The following is a 20,102-nucleotide window of genomic DNA, read 5'->3' on the forward strand; positions in this document are numbered from 1 at the left end:
GCGTTGGGATCCCTCTACCAAACAATCCAAGCCGTTTTTGCAGCACTTGAGGAAACCGTGAGTTTGCTCGTTTAATTCGTTGATATAAGCGATTGCCCGAACGATTCATTAATTAATAAACTACGTGAATGTGAAGTGCCCCCACCCGCCCACATAACAGCTAGCCTACATGATCAGGATCATGAGCTGCCAGAGTTAAACAGCAGCTGCTTTTGCGCTAATCCGGATCCTACACCGGCGACCGAGTTGAATATGATACGGACTCGCGGAAGTGCGCGTAGGCCGGCTAATTGTTGTTTAACATGCGCAGGCCAACCGGCTAGGAGCCGGTTATAATACGGATTCCACTGCATGTTAAGAAGTGGCTACTGTCTCACGAAGGTATACCTTATGTTAGCCACCTGTGCATAATGGAGAGAGAAAGGGAGAGGGGAGGAGAGGAGAGGACGGGGAAAAACGGCAACAATGAAGCATCGATTGTTGATTTGGACGTCAATTACCATGGCAACGATTAAAGCTTTGAAGCGTCGATTGTTTGGGGTCAGCCCTAATACACACACACACACACACACACACACACACACACACACACACACACACACACACACACATAGAGGCCTACTTGTAGTGTTCCCTTTGAATAATTAAGTGTTTGTGTGTGTGTGTGTGTGTGTGTGTGTGTGCGTGCGTGCGTGTGCCTGAGATTTGAGCCCCCGTAGGAAGTAAGTGGGAAACCAGAACTGACAGTGGTTTTGATTGGCTGGTTTCCTGGGCATGCTCAGTTCAGCCCATGTGCTTCCTGCGGTCATTGTGGCCATGTCAGTGACCACATACACACAGACAGACGCGTGAGCAGAAACACACACACACGCACGCATTTGCGTGCACAGATGCAGGTTGGAGATGGAGACATACACAGTATTCTTCTCTGGCTTCAGGCTTTTTGGTGTTAGAAATGGGATTTCTATAAATGCATATTTCCGATATTTCAGGGGCTTTTGGATAAGCAAATCCTATTTCTGTCAGGGATTCCTATTTATAACCATTCCGTTCTGCTTTTTGTGTCATCATGTTCACATGCTGAACTGATCATCCTGAGAACAGCTGAGCTGACTTGCATAACGGAGGAGACATACCAGTGATTCTCTCTCTCTCTCTCTCTGATGGTTTTAAGAATTGAAAATGAAAGACAGAGTTGGAGACAGAGAGAAAAGGAAGTCTGTTGGGTAATTAAGCACAACACATCCTGCTTTACCCCAGTGAATGACTGTAATTGCACCCTCCTGTGCGCGTGTGTGATTTGTGCGTGTGTGTGTGACAGACCATCACCACACGCTCCGCTGACCTACAGTATATTGGCCATGCAAAGCAGACTTCACACTCTGTGTGTGTGTGTGTGTGTGTGTGTGGGTGTGTGTGTGGGACTGTACATGCATGGCTGTGTATAGCTCTTGCTTGATGCTGCAGTAGGCATCAAACAATCTTCCTCTAAGATCTTCAGCTAATGAGAAGGCTGCACACACACAGTCCAGACCCCTGACTCATGCTAGTGGCCAGGGTGGGGTTCCGTATTATCTCCTAAGTGATTGGACTTGATTACTGAGACTAAATGATTCTTGTGTTTAACTTTGAAATGTACTGTAAACTAGGCTTGTGCGGTATCTGTTTTTTCATACCTTCCTGACATTAGACCCCGGTATACAGTATATGACGGTATTTCATCACAATGTTGTTCACAAATGTCCTCAATGGAGAATGGAAATGAGATGAACGGAATGGACACCGTTATGGGCAAGCCGGTAAAACGCTCATTTTAAAGTGGTCTTAAACAATATGTTGCTTGCTTGTAACACATTATGCTTGCCTATTAATAAGGTAAAAGAAAAGTAGCCTACAAATGGCGAATAAAATAAAAATAAATTAATAAAAAACAATTTAGGCAAAGCCCAGCACAGGCAAGGACTCTTGCAACTATTTTGGCTGAACAAAAAAAAGAAAATGTTTTGATGGTATTGAAAATCATACCTTCGGTATTTCTAAATACCACGGTACACGGTAATACCTTAATACCGCCCAAGCCTACTGTATACACCTTGCACACTTCAATAAGAGTATGATCACTCACAGAAAACACTTTGTGATGATGATGATGATGGTTGTTTATATCATCACACCTCCTTCCCCCACAGCCTTCAATTAAATTCATTTGAGTTACTGATTCAGAATCGTTTCTTAATTTATTTGTAGTCGTCATATCTTACCATAGTATCTTAACATAACTTTGTGGCATGGTATGAGTTTTTGACGGTATGATAACCTTGGACAAAAATACCACAGTTTCATGGTATCGCGGTATTGCGGACCTTTATGTGCGTTCTCCTGCTTCAGCCATTATCACACACACGGTTGTAAACACAGTCAGGGACAGCTCCTCTCTACTGTGCTCTAGTCTAGGTAGGCATGCAGCCAGGGGGAGGGGCCGCGTAAGCTGCACTCTGCAAGCGACCTGGGCACTTTGTTTTGGGGAAACAGCTGATACCGGGGGGAAGGTATGATGGCAAATCTTAGTGGTTTTGATACCTTCAAACGGTATACCGCTGCATCCCTATATCTGTGGGGCTAGTTGTTGATATTTATAACAATATTGTGGCTCTAAAATAACATGTACATCGATGCGCGCAGACTGTCTTGGCGGCTGTTTCCGGTAACAGTTTCCGATTTTCCAGCTCTGCACCAGACAAAGAGTTTTCTCAGAGTGTTGTAGGAGGTGACCTATTTTTATTTTCTTATTTTATTTTTGCCTGTGTGTGCGGTGTTGGTGTGATTTCACGCTCGAAGGTGACCGTGGGTACAGCCTCTCCGCCACTAGCACTCGACGACTCCCCCACTTCCTGCCCCCCCCCCCCCCCCCCCCCCCCCCCACACACACACACACACACACACACACACACACACACACATGCATCCACCAACAACCACAACTACCAGAAGATCATATTTTCTGCCAATCAGTGCTGACTGCTGAGATAGTGTGTGTGTGTGTGTGTGTGTGTGTGTGTGTGTGTGTGTGTGTTTGAATTATTCAGTGTGCCAGGGAAGTACAGTGGTGCTGACTTATTCAGCCAGGATATGGAAAGTAGGTTAGATGCACTAACTACCATTCATCTCTCTCCTCTCTACCTATCGCCTCTCCTTTTACTAGTCTAGAGCTCTTTCACTCTCTTTCTGTCTCTATCAGGACCTCTGTTGACTTTTTCTTTGCTCTATTGCGCTCTCTATCTGGCTCTTTTTCTTACTTTCTAGCTATATTTCGAGCAATGCATCAATGTGTTTATCACTTTCTTTTTATTTTCCTCGTTCTCTTTCCCATTATCTTTCAATCACTTATTTCTTCTCTCCCTCCCTCCCTCCCCCTCTGCCCACTGCCCAGACAGTAACTCATCCCCCTCTGCCCACTGCCCAGACAGTAACTCCTCCCCCTCTGCCCACTGCCCAGACAGTAACTGCCCTGGCATCCTCAAGTCTCTTTAGTCCAAGTCAAGTCATTGTGAAGAAATGTGTGTGAGAGTGCTCAAAAACATCTTAGTTTTCACCCTGAGAGGGGTCTGTGAAGTTGGTACTTACTGGGGGTAACGCCCTGTGTGTGTGTGTGTGTGTGTGTGTGTGTGTGTGTGTGTGTGTGTGTGTGTGTGTGTGTGTGTGTGTGTGTGTGTGTGTGTGTGTGTGTGTGTGTGTGTGTGTGTGTGTGTGTGCATGCGTGGGTGCTCACAGGAAACTGGCCAACTCACTCATGCTGTTATACCACATATTTCCTGACAGAAAGAGATGAAGAGAGTGATAGAAACAGCAGGGAAGAGAGATAGAAATGTGAGAGAAGACATGATCAAATTAAATGTATATTATTTTAATAATGTCTGCTTTCTAAATTTGCTTATCTAATTCTAATGAGTCCCACTGTTTTGCCATACAGTTCATCTGACACAGAGAGAGAGAGAGATACATATACGGGATTATAACTGGGGCAATCCATGCCTAAAGATGGATGCACTAAAGGCACTTAGGATAGAAGCCTTCACCAAATACTGTATGTGACAGAGAGGTTTGTAATCCTAAATAATCAGTTGAATTTTATAATTTTGTTCCGACAGTAAGTATTTCATGCTTATTTGAATACTACATGGAGGGTGGAAGCGAATGAAGAATGATGTTCTGAATGGGATGAAAAGGGATGAAGTGTGTAAGGGAATGAGGGAGGGAGTGATGGAGGGGTAAAAGATGGACTGACTGGTAGAAGGCAGAAAGGAGTGTATTGTAACGTCTGTATTGTGTGTACATCCTTGAATACCTGCTGTGAAAATGTTGTGAAAACTATGAATGCATTAATTGACAGATACACTAAAATATGGAGTAGCAGCCCTAAAATAAGCTCTCTTCCATGTTTGGTCAAGATATCTGGCAATTAATGAAAAGGCGTGACTTTGCCCTTAAAAGGTCTCCAGCATCTAAAATAGATAGATAAACTATGAATGAAGTTTGGCAACATTCAGCAGCTACACTGCGGCCAACTTCAGTTACATGCTCATAGCATTACTGCTGCGAGGAGCCGATCGCTGTACCCGGTTGGCATTTAACGTTAGTTACAAAAGAACGCGACTGTGTTTTCTCACCGCCAGTACAGTAGGGGTTGACAGATACTAGCTTGTCCGACCAGTCACACAGCCAGCGCTCTCAGTCCTCGCTGCTCGTTAAAAATGTACAAATAGGCGTTATTCTGATAAACTGGTCACATATTTGGAATGTTACATTCTCATCCGAAAAAATATTAAAGCTTTTGTTTTTTTGCTTGAAAACTTTTTGAAAGCTTTTTGGCAAGTCTAAAAATGATAAAGGTAGGAGTAATCTACTTCTGGGTCTAAAACGGAATAACGATTCCAAAATTACGTTATGGCAGAAGCGTCCTGATATGGGCAAATGATAAGGTGAATACGATAGATCGGTAATATGGTCCCGTCCCCTTTTAGGGGGAAAATACACACCACTTGCCATTGACTTAAATGTAAAATAGCAATACCAAAAAAAAAATAGTTTTGTTTATTAATGACCCAAAGACACCATGACATAACAATTTCTTAGAACTCGTCTGGCCATAGAATGGGCAAGATACACCGGAAATATTACTTTGACCTAGTGTCATCTAGTAAGAGAGTGGCGTCAGCGGAGGACCAAAATGCGAGACTCATTAGCCAATGAACAGCCAGGAATGGGTCTCGCGCTACTTTTGCATGCTAAAATAAAGCTGATAATGTACAATTTGATTCAAGGGATGAAAAACCCTTTCAGAGTACAACACAAACTGTCTATTTTGCTGCAACTTGACAGTGCTGCTTTTTTTTACTCAAGAGTTCCACTTTCTACTTCCTGGTAAAAAAACTGGTCCATTGGAGTGAATGGAGATGTCGGAACTCTTCTATTATACTCTTCTATTATACGGCTCTGCTTTGACCCATCTAAAATCATGTGACTCATGTCACATATTTACATTACAGCTCCGAGTCAAGTAGCCTACAACGACGCTGGGCAGCAACTGTATTTAATGTAGAAGGCTAACTTAGCAACAGGCGGACACCGGAACTAGGTCACAGACGAGACATGAGTCACATGATTTTAGATGGGTCAAAGTCATATTTCTGATGTATCTTGTGCATTCTGTGGCCGGCCGAGCTGTAATATGTCATCGTGTCTTTGTGCCATTAATAATCTAGATTAATTTGGTTATTTTTCTATATTTGTTTTTTTACTGCTATTTTACATTGAAGTCAACGGCGAGTGGCTTGTGTTTTCCCCCTAAAAGGGGGCGAGACCATGGCATGTGCCGCCTACAAAATGACATATTGCAGATCTATCATATCCCCTTTACCCGACTACAACATTTTGCCTTGAAAACTGGAAGAGAAAAAGATATGAATGAATGAGAACCCACCTTTTGAAGAATATGACATTACAAAATAAGAAATGGAGTGAAATAGTTGCATTTAGTGCCTCCTGAGCAGAAAAGTTTCATTTATTTTCATGACTTACATTTTTCCATTTTCCCCTTTCTCTCAAGATATTGACACATCGATGTGCGAGCGTGTGTTTAGCAAGAATAATGCCGGTGTGTGACTGTGTTTGTGGACTGGTCGGGACTCCTCCTGGTGGAATATCTTGTCATATAATGTGAAAACCAAAACGACTCAAAGACTCCTGATTACAAGACAGACAGCTGTATAGTGTGAAAAGAACAGAGACTGATGACCATCTTGTAGTCTGTATGTGAAAGCCACTTGAAAGCCTTGGCTCTCCTCTCTCTCTGTCTTTCTTCCTCTCTCTGTCTCTCTCTCTCAAGGAAGGCAAGGAAGTTCATTGTCTGTCTCTCCCCCCCTCTCTCTCTTCCTCTCTCTCTCTCTGCTTTATTTCCCTTGCATCCTCCAGCAGGCTTTGCCATTGTTGGTGTGTGTGAGTACACGCACATGCTTGTGTGCATGAGTGATTTGTGTGTGTGTCCCTTTGGTGTGTATGTGTCTGTGTGTGTTTTATGTAACAGAGGAAGTAAGAGTAATTAAAACAGGGTCTGTCTGTCTGTCTGTCTGCAGAGAGGGAGAGAGAAAGGGCCAGACAGTAGCTCCTTCTCCATCCAAGGATTTTGTTTTGTTTTTGCAATGATGCATCAATTTAGGAAAGCTGAATAGATTAGAAACATCAATATTCAATAACATTTCCAGACTGTTGCAAAAGCTTTTAAACTCGCTCCAAGTTGATTTTTTTTGTCAATAAAGAAATTGTGATAAATAGCTCTGGAAACACATTCATTCAACCATTTTTACATAATCACGTTAACCCTGAGGAGTAGCCCGATTGGGCCGATTTTTGGAAATATCGCGATATTTGGGAAATATCACAATTTTGAACATTTACTTTCAGGCTGCAGCAGGCTCGGTTTTAAAGCCAGAGTGAATTTTCTGGTATCATATGAAACTAGAAGACCTAAGGAATCCATTTGTTTGTACCAACCTTGTCATGCTAGCTTGTCAGGAAGGTAGCTAAATAACACTCATAAAGAAAAAAAAAACATCGCATGGATGTATAACTGGGACGTATCCTCAGTGATGTACCCTGGGGTCATAGGATGTTTCGGGTCTCGCAACATCATACACCCTCGCCCAGGTGACCCAGCCGGGGCTGGCCAAGCCCCAACTTATGTCCCAGTAGCTACCCACGGTCAGCCCTATAGGGAGGGTCGAAGGTGGTCACGTGGTCAGGGCCACTCAATCCGCTGCTCCGGAACTACTCTGCTGGGACCGGGGGAGGGGGAGGGCTCTGGTACGTAGAGGGACCGGGCTCTGTGGGTTGCCACCCGGCCGGGTTCCTCCCTCGTCTCACCAGGTCTACGACCTGTGCGCTGCACCAGACTCCCCCGCTCCAAACATCTCATTCCGAGGTGATGGTATCTTAGTGGACACCATGCAGTACCAGTACTTGGTGGCACTGCAGTCTCCACTTGCAGCTTGAATGGCCCTCCTAAAAGGCCTCTCGTGGGTTGTTGGGCTTCTTCCTCACGGAAGACGCAGGCTGGGGAGCTAACCCATACTGCTACCCGGGTGCCGTCCCTGTTCCGGCTGTCAACTGACTCTCCAGTAGTCACTAGTCTTTCCTGGTTGTTTCCTGGTTGTCTCCAAAGTTAGGCAACATTTTGGCGAGGGAAAAAACATTTTCAAAGGGGTCCTCTTTTTCACAGTCTAATATTGGCTTGTGTGTGTGTGTGTGTGTGTGTGTGTGTGTGTGTGTGTGTGTGTGTGTGTGTGTGTGTGTGTGTGTGTGTGTGTGTGTGTGTGTGTGTGTGTGTGTGTGTCCGTCAATGTGTCCATTTTGAACCAGCTAGTAGCCTTATATTGTCAGCCTTTCTGCCATTGTTAAATCAGCAAAATTTATTTTATGGGGTGTGGGGGGGGGGGATTTGGTTTGGTACGTAGTGGTAGTTGGTCTGAAAAGTTTGGGAACCCCTGTTCTATAGAGGGTAAGGGAAGGAGAGAATAACATTCATTGAGGGTTCACTTTTGAGTTATGCACTCAGCAGCTTCGGCATCATAGTGGCATACTGTAGTTATTATTATACTTGAGGGATCCATGAGCGTGGTGAGTGTCAAGTGGCCAAGTGACATCCCACCAGCAGCCACGGTCCCTTGGCGAGGCCCCCGTTTTCACCTGGCCGTGCACACCCCAAATTTCTAACTATGTCGTGGATGCGACTGTGCAGACAATGTGGAGATTTTTAAAATAACGGTCACTTCCATGAGGAGAAACCGGCATGAAAGCACCAAACCATATAAAACCATACGAAATCACCAGTGCATGTGAGAATTGTTTAAATTGTTGGGTCAAAAATAAAGAGCCTGGTCTACCTGCCTGGTTACCCATGCATGTCTGAACTGTGAATAAAAGCACATGACGGGAGATTACAAATTGCCATCCTGGTTACCACGAGAATTTGTACATCAACTTTTCCCAGTGGCTGGCTTTATTGGAAATATTATTGGAAATATTCTAGCATGGTTGGAAAGCGTCATTGGCTGCTGAAACTACCTAGGCTGACGACAGGTTGTTATTTTGATCCCGTAACCCAGTGGTTCCCAACCATAGGGTTGCGACCCTAAGTGGGGTCACCTGGAATTCAAATAGGGTCGCCTGATTTTTTTTTTTTTTTTACACCACCACACACAATTAATACTACCTACCGAAGATGATTAGGGTCACTTGCGTTTTTTGTTTGTTTGTTTTAGTTCTGAGTTTAAAGTGATAATCTCTAAGATTTCAGTTTTGTTCTCTTTGGTGACACCTATGGTGATGAGTACTAATTGCAGGTGAGATCCATACAGTGTTGCATTATATGACATTACTAATGTCACATAATGTCACTATATACTGCAAACGCTTCCATCAATGGACCATAGCCTCACTCAACATTATTTGTGAGTGACTCTTATTTTTATTTTTTTTATTCTGATGAAAATCTTTGAGATTAGAACTTTAAAACAGAAATCAGAATTCTGAGATTAAAGTCAGAATTTTGAGAAAAAAGTCTGAATTTTTAGATTAAAGTCTGAATTTTTAGATTAAAGTCAGAATTCTCAGATTAAAGTCAGAATTCTGTAGGAATAAAGCATACTATGTGACATCACTGATGATATTATCGATGGCGTACCGGAATTTGAATGTCTCGGGTCCCTCGATTTTTGTGACGTCAAAGTAGGGTCACGAGCCAAAAAAGGTTGGGAACCCCTGCCCTCACTTGAGAGTAGGAGTTAATAGGTTTGACATGTGCTGACATGCCTTTGAGCAAGGCACTGAAGTCGTTCGTTACTTACTTAGGCGTGCTCACTGCACTGTGGCTAATCCTATTTTAGCCCCAAGGTAAAGCATATTGTGGTCCTGTGTCTGTGAAAGCATATTGATAGTTTTTCTCCTGACAGCTGACATCGTCTCATGTGCAGACTATAGATGGACTTTAACGGGAGAATCAACCAGTGTTTCTCGATTGCCTTTTACATGAAGTGAAATAGCTGCAAAAGGAAACATGTCATCTCCCTTTCAGTGTCACAAGTCACTGTTCTGTGCATGTCGCTCCCACATGAGGGGGCTGTGGGGGGGGGGGGGGGGGGGGGCATCGCAAGCCATCACAAGCCATCACAAATCACTGTTACGGGAGGATGAGGGGCTCGCCTTTCCTGTTGTGTGTGTGTGTGTGTGTGCGCGTGCGTGCGTGTGTGTTTGTGTCTGTCTTCCTGGGCTCTGGCCCAACACAGAAGCAGACCTCGGTTGGAAATGTAATTCACATGAGGCCAGAGGAGCTCTAATGCTATTACCACACACACACACACACACACACACACACACACAGACACACACACACACACACACACACACACACACACACACAGACAGACACAGCCGCCCACAGACTGTGTATCTCTCACTCAAACCCCCCCTTTTTTTTTTCTGCTCTCCCTCAGTTTCTACTCTGTGTCTTTCTGGTGCGCAAGTTGAATTATGTTAAACTCATTACTGCAGTGTTTTTGTATGTATTGGCTGCTAGTCTGTGCTGTGTGTTACTAGTGCATACAGTGAGTGCTGTCAGTATGAAACCATGCTGAATGAATGAATGAAGCATGGTCATCAAAAAGTCACCTTTCAGGTTAATGCCCATGTTTTGTTGTTGTTGTTGTTGTTTTGGTCCCAGGTGGAGAGAGATTCAGTTGCGAGTTACAACTGTGCATTTTCAACAACAATGTCCAAATAGGAGAGAAGAGTTTGCTGGTAGTGGTGGGAAAGTGAGCATGTTGAGAAGCAGACAAAAAAGTAACTGAATAAGTACAGCTCAACTGTACAGTCTTGAATAAGTAAGGCTCACCTGTACAGTCTTGAATAAGTAAGGCTCACCTGTACAGTCTTGAATAAGTAAGGCTCAACTGTACAGTCTTGAATAAGTAAGGCTCAACTGTACAGTCTTGAATAAGTAAGGCTCAACTGTACAGTCTTGCAGTGGATCACTGACTAAGTATTTTCAAACAATCTACTGTCTGTATTGTATTAATACTGTAAATGACTCTGCAGTAGTACAGTAGTGATGCCACAGAGGAGAGATGGGATGGAAGGTGCAGAATTGTGAGCCTCAGGAAATCGGGATGTACAGTAGGCTTGTCGCGGTATTCGGTGGTACCGGTGTTACCCGGTGGCGAGACATACACCGATTAGATAACATGCCCACCGGTAACACCTTTTGTTTTTATGGAGGAAAAATTGAAAGGAAAACTCAGCAGTTTCAGTGTGCGCCGGTGTAAATTACAAGTGCTCCCTCTGGCTGCAGTGTGGCTCCACTGTTATGGTTAGACCAGCAACTAACGTTAGTTAACGCTATGCATCTTATGAACACAAATGATGCCCTCCTCATACACATGTAGGTAAGACCCTTAGCTAAGCCTGCATGCGTGTGCATACTGTTGTCACTGCGGGCCATCTCTGGAAATGTGCCTTTTTTTTCCACAGCGAAAAGTCGATGCTAACTTAGCATCAATGCTAACGGGAGGGAGGACTTACCAGCATTCAGTCATTGCCTGCTTACTGCTGCTTGCTGGTATTGTTAATCCCATGTCAGAAAAAGTCTCCAGGTGTGTCGCTAACATTAGTTTCTTTTGAGAAAGATTGTCTCCACGGGCGTCTGAAAAGTTGTCTCGACTCAGATGCAGCCATGAGTTGTGATGCAGCCAGTGTTGCATGACTGTGAGCGTCCATGCTAACGTTGGTACTTTAAACAGCAGCAGCATCTTGTCTCTATGAACCTACAGAATCGACGGTTAAAGCATAGACTCTTGCGTACTTTAAAACTAGGGATGTTCATCAATTATCGAAAATCGATAATTGATCGTTAAGGAATTGAATCGATCATATGGCATTTTTATCGATTATTGTTATTATTAATTAATTATTATTATTTTTATTTTTTTTGTGGACTAGGTTTGGGTGGAATTCGTTCCTCCTCGCCCCACTCCATTGCACAGCCGACTAACGTGAGGTGGAGCTTCATGTAGTCTCTAGTTTTCTGGCTGGGCACGGGCCTTTGTGCCAACAAAACTGTTTTAAACATGGGGAATTCACACCGGCATGCGCCGGGGACAGCAGAGTGTTGGAGAGGAGACACATTGAAATAAAGAGTTCATTGAGGAGAACACGTTGTCTTTCGTATTTTCTGCCATAGGCATTCATTTTGTAAAAAAATAAAATAATTAAAAAAAAATATATATTTAGAGAGAGAGATAGAGAGAGAGAGAGGGAGGGAGAGCGAGAGGGAGGGAGAGAGAGAGAGAGCGAGAGGGGGAGGGAGAGAGAGAGAGAGAGAGCCAAAAATGAATGGTTAAAGTGACTGTTCTATCGAATTTCACAAAAAGCCGTTTATCTCTGAATATTTTTTCTGACGCTGAAACCATGCTGTATTCAACTGCTAATGCTTACATAACTACTAACTCTACAAACTAACTCTTTTAGACAGAGAAAGCACACATTCTATTAGTTCTTTTGAGATATTGTGTGTTCACAAAATCTTAGCAGAAAAGAATCCTCGGGTCTTGAAAGATGAGCCAGAATCCTCAAAAAACCCCTCTGGCAGAAGCTAACTACAGTAAAAAAAAAACGTCTGGCAGTGAATGTGTTAAAACGTGTATTATCAACGTACATATAACTTAACGTTCGCTCTAGTCTAGCTGCTATGGATACCCGACTGGTGTCTCACTGTTATTGTTGGAACAACATGCACTAGTAGGAACTAAGCAGATATATAGCTGGAGAGCTATCAGCCCGCACACTCACCGGATAATTTAACACATTGAGTGCCAGCCGTTTTTTCAATCCTGTAGGTAAGTTGTGCCAGTTTTTTTTTTGAGGATTCTGGCTCATTTTACAAGAGCCGAGGATTATTTTGTGTTAAGACTTCGTGAACACCAATCATCTAAAAAGAACTAATAGAATGTGTGCTTTCTCTGTCTAAAAGAGTTAGTTTGCAGAGTTAGTAGTTATGTAGATATTAGCCGTTGAGTACAGCATGGTTTCAGAGATTTTCAGAGAGTTCAGAGATAAATGGATTTTTAGAACCACCTCACGTGCCTGTGATTATGGGTGCCCTTGGGCAAGTCTGTATACTGTATTGTGTGTGTGTGTGTGTGTGTGTGTGTGTGTGTGTGTGTGTGTGTGTGTGTGTTCGCGCGTTGCTCCGCGGCTCTGAGAGGAAGAGATCTCTGTCCGTTCTTTGCCCCCACAGCGTGTCTGTCTCCCACTCTGTGTGCTCTCTCTCTCTCTCTCTCTCTCTCTCTCTCTCTCTCTCCTCTCTCTCTCTCTCTCTCTCTCTCCTCTCTCTCTCTCTCGGGACTAGAGAGAGAGAGAGAGTGTGTGTGTGTCTCCAAACTCCTCCCTCCGTCTGTGCTGCGGAGGGAGGAGGCTCCGCGGCCGCTCTCGGCAGTCTGGACTGTAAAACTGTTCGTTTCTTGAGGTGTCGGCTGAGAGCTTTGAAGAAGCTTTTGCGATTCTGGTCTTATTTATGCGCAAAGGTACTTGAGTGTGTGTGTGTGCGCGCGCGCGCGCGTGTGTGTGTGTGTGTGTGTGTGTGTGTGTGAAATCGAAAGAGTTTTCGCCCAGCTATTTCCTCGAAAATTAGACTGGCTTTCCAGCGGACCCGTGGCTGTGGCTTTCTCTCTGTCTGGAGAACTGTCGCCACTTAGTGGTCGGTAAAATAGATTATACACATTCTCTTCCTCCAATATTGATATAGAAGACGTAAAAGGGGTTGATTGATGTCCCACCGTCAAAAAAAAAAAATGTTTATGTAAGACGAGATATCTCGTCTTTGGCACTCAACGGGTGGATTATGTAAGACGAGATATCTCGTCCATGGCACTCAAGGTGTTAAAGTCTTAGGTGCACGGCACAAGAGTTTCTTGAAGCAATAGAGAAGGAGCCAGCACTCAGAAAGTCCTTTTGAGGGTTTTTATTCCTGTTGCACCACAACGTACGCGTTTCAGCGATAGCCTTCGTCCGCGTTGACGAAGGAATAGGAACTAACAATCCTATTGTTTACATTTCCCGGTGTAACCGGTAATACCGGTCTGGTCACGTGCTTATTATTCGGTGTGAAAATGTTCACACCGTGGCATCCCTAATGTACAGTGTATGTCAATGTTACAGTAACATGAGGAACGCTTACAGTCACGAGAGAGAGAGATGGAACCATTTTTTCACACAAACGCCCACGCTGACTTTCTCAGAGAGAGAGAGAGAGAGAGAGAGAGAGAGAGAGAGAGAGAGAGAGGCAGAAGAAGTGGAGTGATGGCTCATTTCTTCACTCTTTACAGAGAGAGAGGGAAGTGAATGAAAGGAACTGAGAGAGCGAGAGTGACAAAAGACCCTCGAGCGTCATGTGACTGCTATCAAAGTCAAGCAGGAGTGTTTGATCTTACAGAACTCTTGACGTTCTTTTGAAGAAGTTCCTCCTCTGTGACACTCCAGGCCTCTGCGGTGTGCTGAATTAATATGTTGTGCCATGCATGCATACATTTCACAGAAAGTTTCAAGAAGTCACTTAAGGTGTGCCACATCACTGCTTGTGTTAACCCGGTCTCAAATATACATTCAAATCCTATTATTATTATTATTATTAATTATTATTTTGTGTGTTACACATTATGTGTGTGTGGTAGTTAATGTAAGTTAAGGGGCTGAGGGAAGGGTGAGTTGTTTATGCTCACGCCCAAGACAAGGTGAGACGAGACTGTCCTGTCTCACCCACAGAGGTTAAGTAGAGTAAAACTGCACGGTACATACAAACAAATCCTACTGCTGTTGCATAATCTCTGTAGGTGATAGAAATTAGATGAGCTTATTACTCTGTTTTCTGTCTGCTGGAGAGAGAGTGAGCACCAAAATGAAAGACAAAGACCAAACAGTTCATTTATTTTCCCTTCTGTTCTTGTCTGTTTCAGAGGTTACGGCGGTTATCAACCAAGTACAGGACTGAGAAGATCTACCCCACCAACGTAGGAGAGAGAGAGGAGAACGTCAAGAAGAACAGATACAAAGATATACTACCATGTAAGGGGCCATTCAGACAGCTTAAGCTTCTGGCATACTCTTCGCGCCCAGCCAAGCGCATAGGGCGCACGGCGATTATGACGACATCGCACGGGGCGTGTCGGGGGGCGAGGCCTGAGCGCAGCGCGGCGCGTCCATGGAGATTTTTCTATCAGCGCATCGGTTTTGCTGCCTGTGCCTGTGAGATCTCCTTGGTAGGCTATCAGCGGATATCTGCTGTGATTGAGTCCTCACCGTCGTAAAGTCGCCTTCAAAGCATGCTGTTCGATTATAACGAACTAGTTGTGTGGCTTAGCCTTCCCAAATGTGGAGGGGTCGTTTTTTATAATTTAATACATAGAATTGGGAACGTTACATTCAATTTCATTCAGACTGCCTGGAGCCTGGAGCTGCGCACTGAGTATGTTCTGTTTTGGCCCGCGCAGAGTGCGCGCGCCCTCCTCTGAGCCCCGCCTCCAGCGCGTGCGCGAAGAGTATGCCAGAAGCTTTACAGCGCTCCACAGTGGCCGCTGCATATAGTGGGGCTGTAGTACCCCCCCCCCCCCCTCAAACCAAACGTGTGTGCGAGCGAACCCGGAAAATACATTTTCTAAAAGGCTGTGGGCTATTTCAGAGCTTAGTTTCTCTCTTGTGTTTGCACTTGAGATATCTGCTATCTTACCCTTTCCTCCTGATCGCTTTCAGTCGTATATCAGATGTGTTTTTGAAACATTTTCTGCTGCTGAAAGGCAAGCTTTCAAACAACAAAGTTAGACGAACGGTTAGACAAACTAACCAAAGGATTTTTATTGTGAAGAACTTATAGAAAAGGAAAAATCAAAAAGTGGCGACAAGGTAGCTCAGCAAGCCAATGTAAATAGTAAATAGAAAAAGGGAGCTTCTTGATGCTTATAGGTCTTCAAGATGTACTTTGTATTAACTGATTAAGTATACCTGTACATTACTTCTTTATTAAATTCTTCTATAAGCATCAAGAAGCTCCCTTTTTCTATTTACGAAGAACTTATAGATACAGCCGTGACTTTTGAGTGAGACAGAGTGAAGAGAAGAGAAGAAGAAAAAGAAAAGGGTAGTGAAACAGACACAGCAGAGCTGTGTGTGTGAGGGTGTCTGTGATTGGCCAGCTGCAGCGTGATGTCGGGTTGCATCCCCCGAAAGTAGGATCACCTTGAACTTTTTCGCTGTATGACCGCTGCATGTGTGAATGTAGCTTAAGTCCTTTGTAACACACACACACACACACACACACACACACACACACACACACACACAAAGCAGATTACACAAAGACAGAGTGCACAGATGATCCCTCTGTCTGTTGATCTAGTAAGCCCATGGCACACCAATCAAACATTCTCTAACAACTACCAACAAGAATTTTGGTAGTTGTTGGAGAATGTTTGATTGGTGTGCCATGGGCTTTAGAGAGAGGGAGAGACACACACACACACACACACACACACACACACACACACACACACACACACACACACACACACACACACAAGGAAAGGGACTTGGAGATATGTCTATTTCTATGCTGAAGATAGTCTCTTGTATGCCACAGGCTCCACTCCAAACCAGGCTCTTACTCAATTACAGTCTGCCTTTGATGCTCTCCAGATATGCGCTCATAAATCTCAAACTTGTTTTAATCTCCGGCAAAACAGTGTATGTTGTTCACAAAGACTCTCTACTAATACTGCTAATCTTAAAGTCGAGCTGAACCCAAGAATGACTTTTATTTTATTTTAGTTCAAATACCTGGGTATGCAGTGCACCTATTTAATAATGTATGCAAAACAAATCACAACAATCTAATTTCTTTAGTTTTTCACACTTTTTCACATCAAAAGTTCGTTTTTCAAGATTTCATTGATAACAGTAATTTACAGTTTGCTGACGTCACCCAGTACTATCAAATTTCTACCCCATTTCAACCAATCATATCACGACATGCAGCTGTCAATCAAATCTTCATTTCTGGATAATTTTCTCTTCCAAATTAAGTCGAAAATGGCGCCTAGTGCCTGTCATCTGGCAGAATTCCTATCCATAAACTAACTACTAACTTGGCCAATTGTTAGAAACATGGATAAAAAACAAAAACTATAATCTCTAAGAATGCAAAGAAATGTAACCGGCTCGTTAAAACGCACATTCCAGGGATATCGTATCGTTATAGCAGCGATAATCCCGCGCGCATCCGAGAGCTTGGTTGTCAGTGGTCGCACTTCGGAGATTCCAGGCCGACGTACTGCACTCTCTGCTCGGCAACACGAAGGCAGCTGGCTGCCTGCGGGTCGCTGAGCTCCACTCAGCCACTCAGCCTCCCGTCAAAAGGCTCTTCCCGAGGGGAGCGCCACAACTAGGGCTGGGTTCAAAAAATCGATTCTCCGATTTTTAATCGATTTTTATTTTAATCCTCGATTATCGATTCATATGTCCAGAGATCGATTTAAAAAATAATAATAAACAGGCTAAAATATTATGCTGTGTGTGGTAGTTAAAACATAGTTTCAAGTTGACGTTTATTTATGTTTGTAGTTGAAACAAAAACATAAATACTGTAGGCTACATGAATGGAAATGTTTGATCATTAATATCTACTTTTAGAAATTATATAGGCTGAAATCAAATCACTGTGCATGATTGTGAAAGTGTCTTTATTGACAGATGAAAAGGCTGTTATTTACCCTTTGTCACCACCAGTAGCCTGTACTACAAAGCAAGATTAGTGGTTTAGCGAGGTAACTTCAGGTTTAACCCTGGTTTAGCCGTACTACAAAGCAAGTTAACTTCTAATCACCATGGCAACTCATGCTGCAAAGCTAACCTGGTCCCGACCAGGTTAGCTTCAGAGGATAAGATCAAAATCCATGACAGACCCATATAATCGGCTCTCTGGAGTCACTCACCATTCATATAAGATCGCCATATGAAAAATAGATTGCAGTCAACTGAGAATAGAACAAGAAAAACATTTGTGGCTCTGTAGGCTACATAATTAAATTAAGCCTACTTACCACTTTATGTCTTAACAGCTGAACGATGCGTGGAGAAATATGATCACTATTAATCACGCAGCGCATATCATACACGCAGCCTCAAATGGAGTGAGGGTGATTCTCCTACATGCCAGAAAAGCCTATACATATAATATAGATATGGGATAAATATGGGATAGCCCCAATAGGCTACTAAATATGCAGGGTACTCTTGCATGTTTCAGCTGGAACTGTGTCCTGTAGGCTGTATGCCAATATATGAGCAAAAATAGGCTAGTTTTTATCAATGAAAACTATGCCCGCATCGTCTCAATTCAGTTCAGCAGTTTTCTCTTTTATATTAGGCATCAGCATTATCATTATTTTATATATTAATTATTCGATCAGTGCAACCACACACATGAGTGATAGAGATCATTATTCATTGAGCATGCGTTTCTAAATCTATGGTCTAAATAGGTTTACAGATTGTGGAAATTTATAGGCTGAGATTACACATTTAGGGGACAGAAATCGCTGATCAAAGTAAATCAAATGACTGATGTGAATACAAGCGGCAGCTTTAGCAGTCCTTCAGCAGATTATATCCAACGCGGATTTTCATTCTGACATAGGTTACATTAAATATCCGCTAAAACTCTGATCACGCACTGCGCTTTCATTGAACGAGGAAATGGGTGTTGAAATGGGTGTGGGCGTGGATCAACTCAGCTGTTCATAATGTGATTGGCTAGCGCACCTCTTTCGCGTGGACGCGCGCCTGTGCACGAGCGAAAAACGTGCGCGTGCACAGGCAGATCCCAGATAAAGCCAGCTTCAGTTATCGAGTAGAAAACCAGCGTCGTAGTATCGTTAAACTAGATAGCTTTGATCCTGTTCAGTCAAACCAGATCAAAGTGACAGATCGCGGGTCTGTTAAGATAGCTTCGTAGTACAGGCTACTGGTGAGTAAATATATGTGTAACTAAAACCATTAAAATTGACAACAGGTCTGCAACTTTTTTGCCCCCATGTATCTACTTGGCTGGTTGGGAACCCCTGTGTTACATAACTGGACAGTCATGTAATTCAGGGTACAGCTCAAAAAACACGTTTTGGTATCACTAACCAAATCAATATTGAAATTGATTGAATCGGAATTGAATTGAATCGAATCGAATCGAATCGAAATTAATCGATTTGCAACCTTGTGAATCGGAATCGAATCGATTCTTGAAATTTGAACCAATACCCAGCTCTAGCCATAACACACTGAATCGCACTCGATTTGGAGGCGGAACACGCCAGGATTGGCCAAAGCCCAATCCACGAATCCAGTCCCCAGAATTGTCAAATAAAATCATCGACATGATACTATGACCCGCCTCTCAACCTGTCATCTTAGACAAACTATGTTTTCAGTCTGAAACGGACTCATTATGCACGTGACGAACAGGTTAAGTTTGACTTTAATGTCCATAAACAGCTTTTTATAAGGTATACCACTGTATGTTGCTGACTCCCACTGCTGGAAAATTTTACTTTTTTTTTAAACTTTCTGCATTTTGCATTTTGGCAAAATGAAAATGAGAGAGGGAGTTGGATGGAGGGAGACATATAGGAATAGCAATACGTGTAGGTAAAGAAAGAATTTAGAAAGACGTTATTACCTCGCAGGCTCGCAAGCACTTTGGACTTCCGTGGGCACCAATCGATGTTTCTCATCTCCTCCCGATCAGAAATGTTGGCTTTTCTGTTCGCATGCCAGAGATGACGGATTACAATAATTATATCGCCTCTTCTAGCACTTTCTAGCACACATCAGTTGACCACAAACAGGCAACATGCATCGCAAACTGCGGTAAAAACCCTGATTGAGACGCATATTCCGAATACGCTGTATACATGATCAAAGAATCCTCCTAAAACCCGAATAATACTGGAATAACCCAGATGTCTTCATCGGAAAATGCTAAATTCGGAAAAAGACCAAATTCAGAAAATGCAACTGGAATATGCTGTTTACATGACCCATATCAAATTCAGAATATTGTCATTTTCCGAATAATAGTGGAATATTGTGTCCATGTAAACATAGTCACTGTCACTCTTCTTCTCCTTTGGTAAACATGACCGCATTGCATTGTGGTATCATGTGGGAGAGAATGTAGGGTATTCACTGTTCACTAGAAATGGCAGTGCATTATGGGTATTTTATTGTGGACTATTTCACTATTATATAGTGAATTAAATTAACAGGTACGGTTTCGAACAGGGCTTCTGTCAATCTGCTTGTCTCATTCTCTCTCTCTACTCCTTTCTTTCTTTTTCTTTCTTTCTGCATCTGTAAGTGTAATAACAAACTAATCTTAAATGGATCAGAGTAACTGTGATGTATCTGTCTCTCCTCTCAGTTGACCACAGTAGTGATGTCTCTGTCTCTCCTCT

General features: G+C 43.2%; 1 protein-coding gene across 3 annotated transcripts in view; it reads left to right on the forward strand.

Annotated features, from left to right (window-relative positions):
• The window catches only part of ptpn12 (protein tyrosine phosphatase non-receptor type 12), a 99,000-nt gene that overhangs the window by 26,318 nt on the left and 52,580 nt on the right, over nucleotides 1-20,102 (forward strand). For all 3 annotated transcript variants that reach the window (XM_083632019.1, XM_083632021.1, XM_083632020.1), the window contains exon 2: nucleotides 14,559-14,667. In XM_083632019.1, coding sequence (XP_083488145.1) covers nucleotides 14,559-14,667 — 109 coding nt within the window. The remainder of the gene's footprint in view (nucleotides 1-14,558; nucleotides 14,668-20,102) is intronic.

The sequence above is a fragment of the Poromitra crassiceps genome (genome assembly GCF_964638095.1).
Source record: "Poromitra crassiceps genome assembly, chromosome: 2".
Classification (NCBI taxonomy): domain Eukaryota; kingdom Metazoa; phylum Chordata; class Actinopteri; order Beryciformes; family Melamphaidae; genus Poromitra; species Poromitra crassiceps.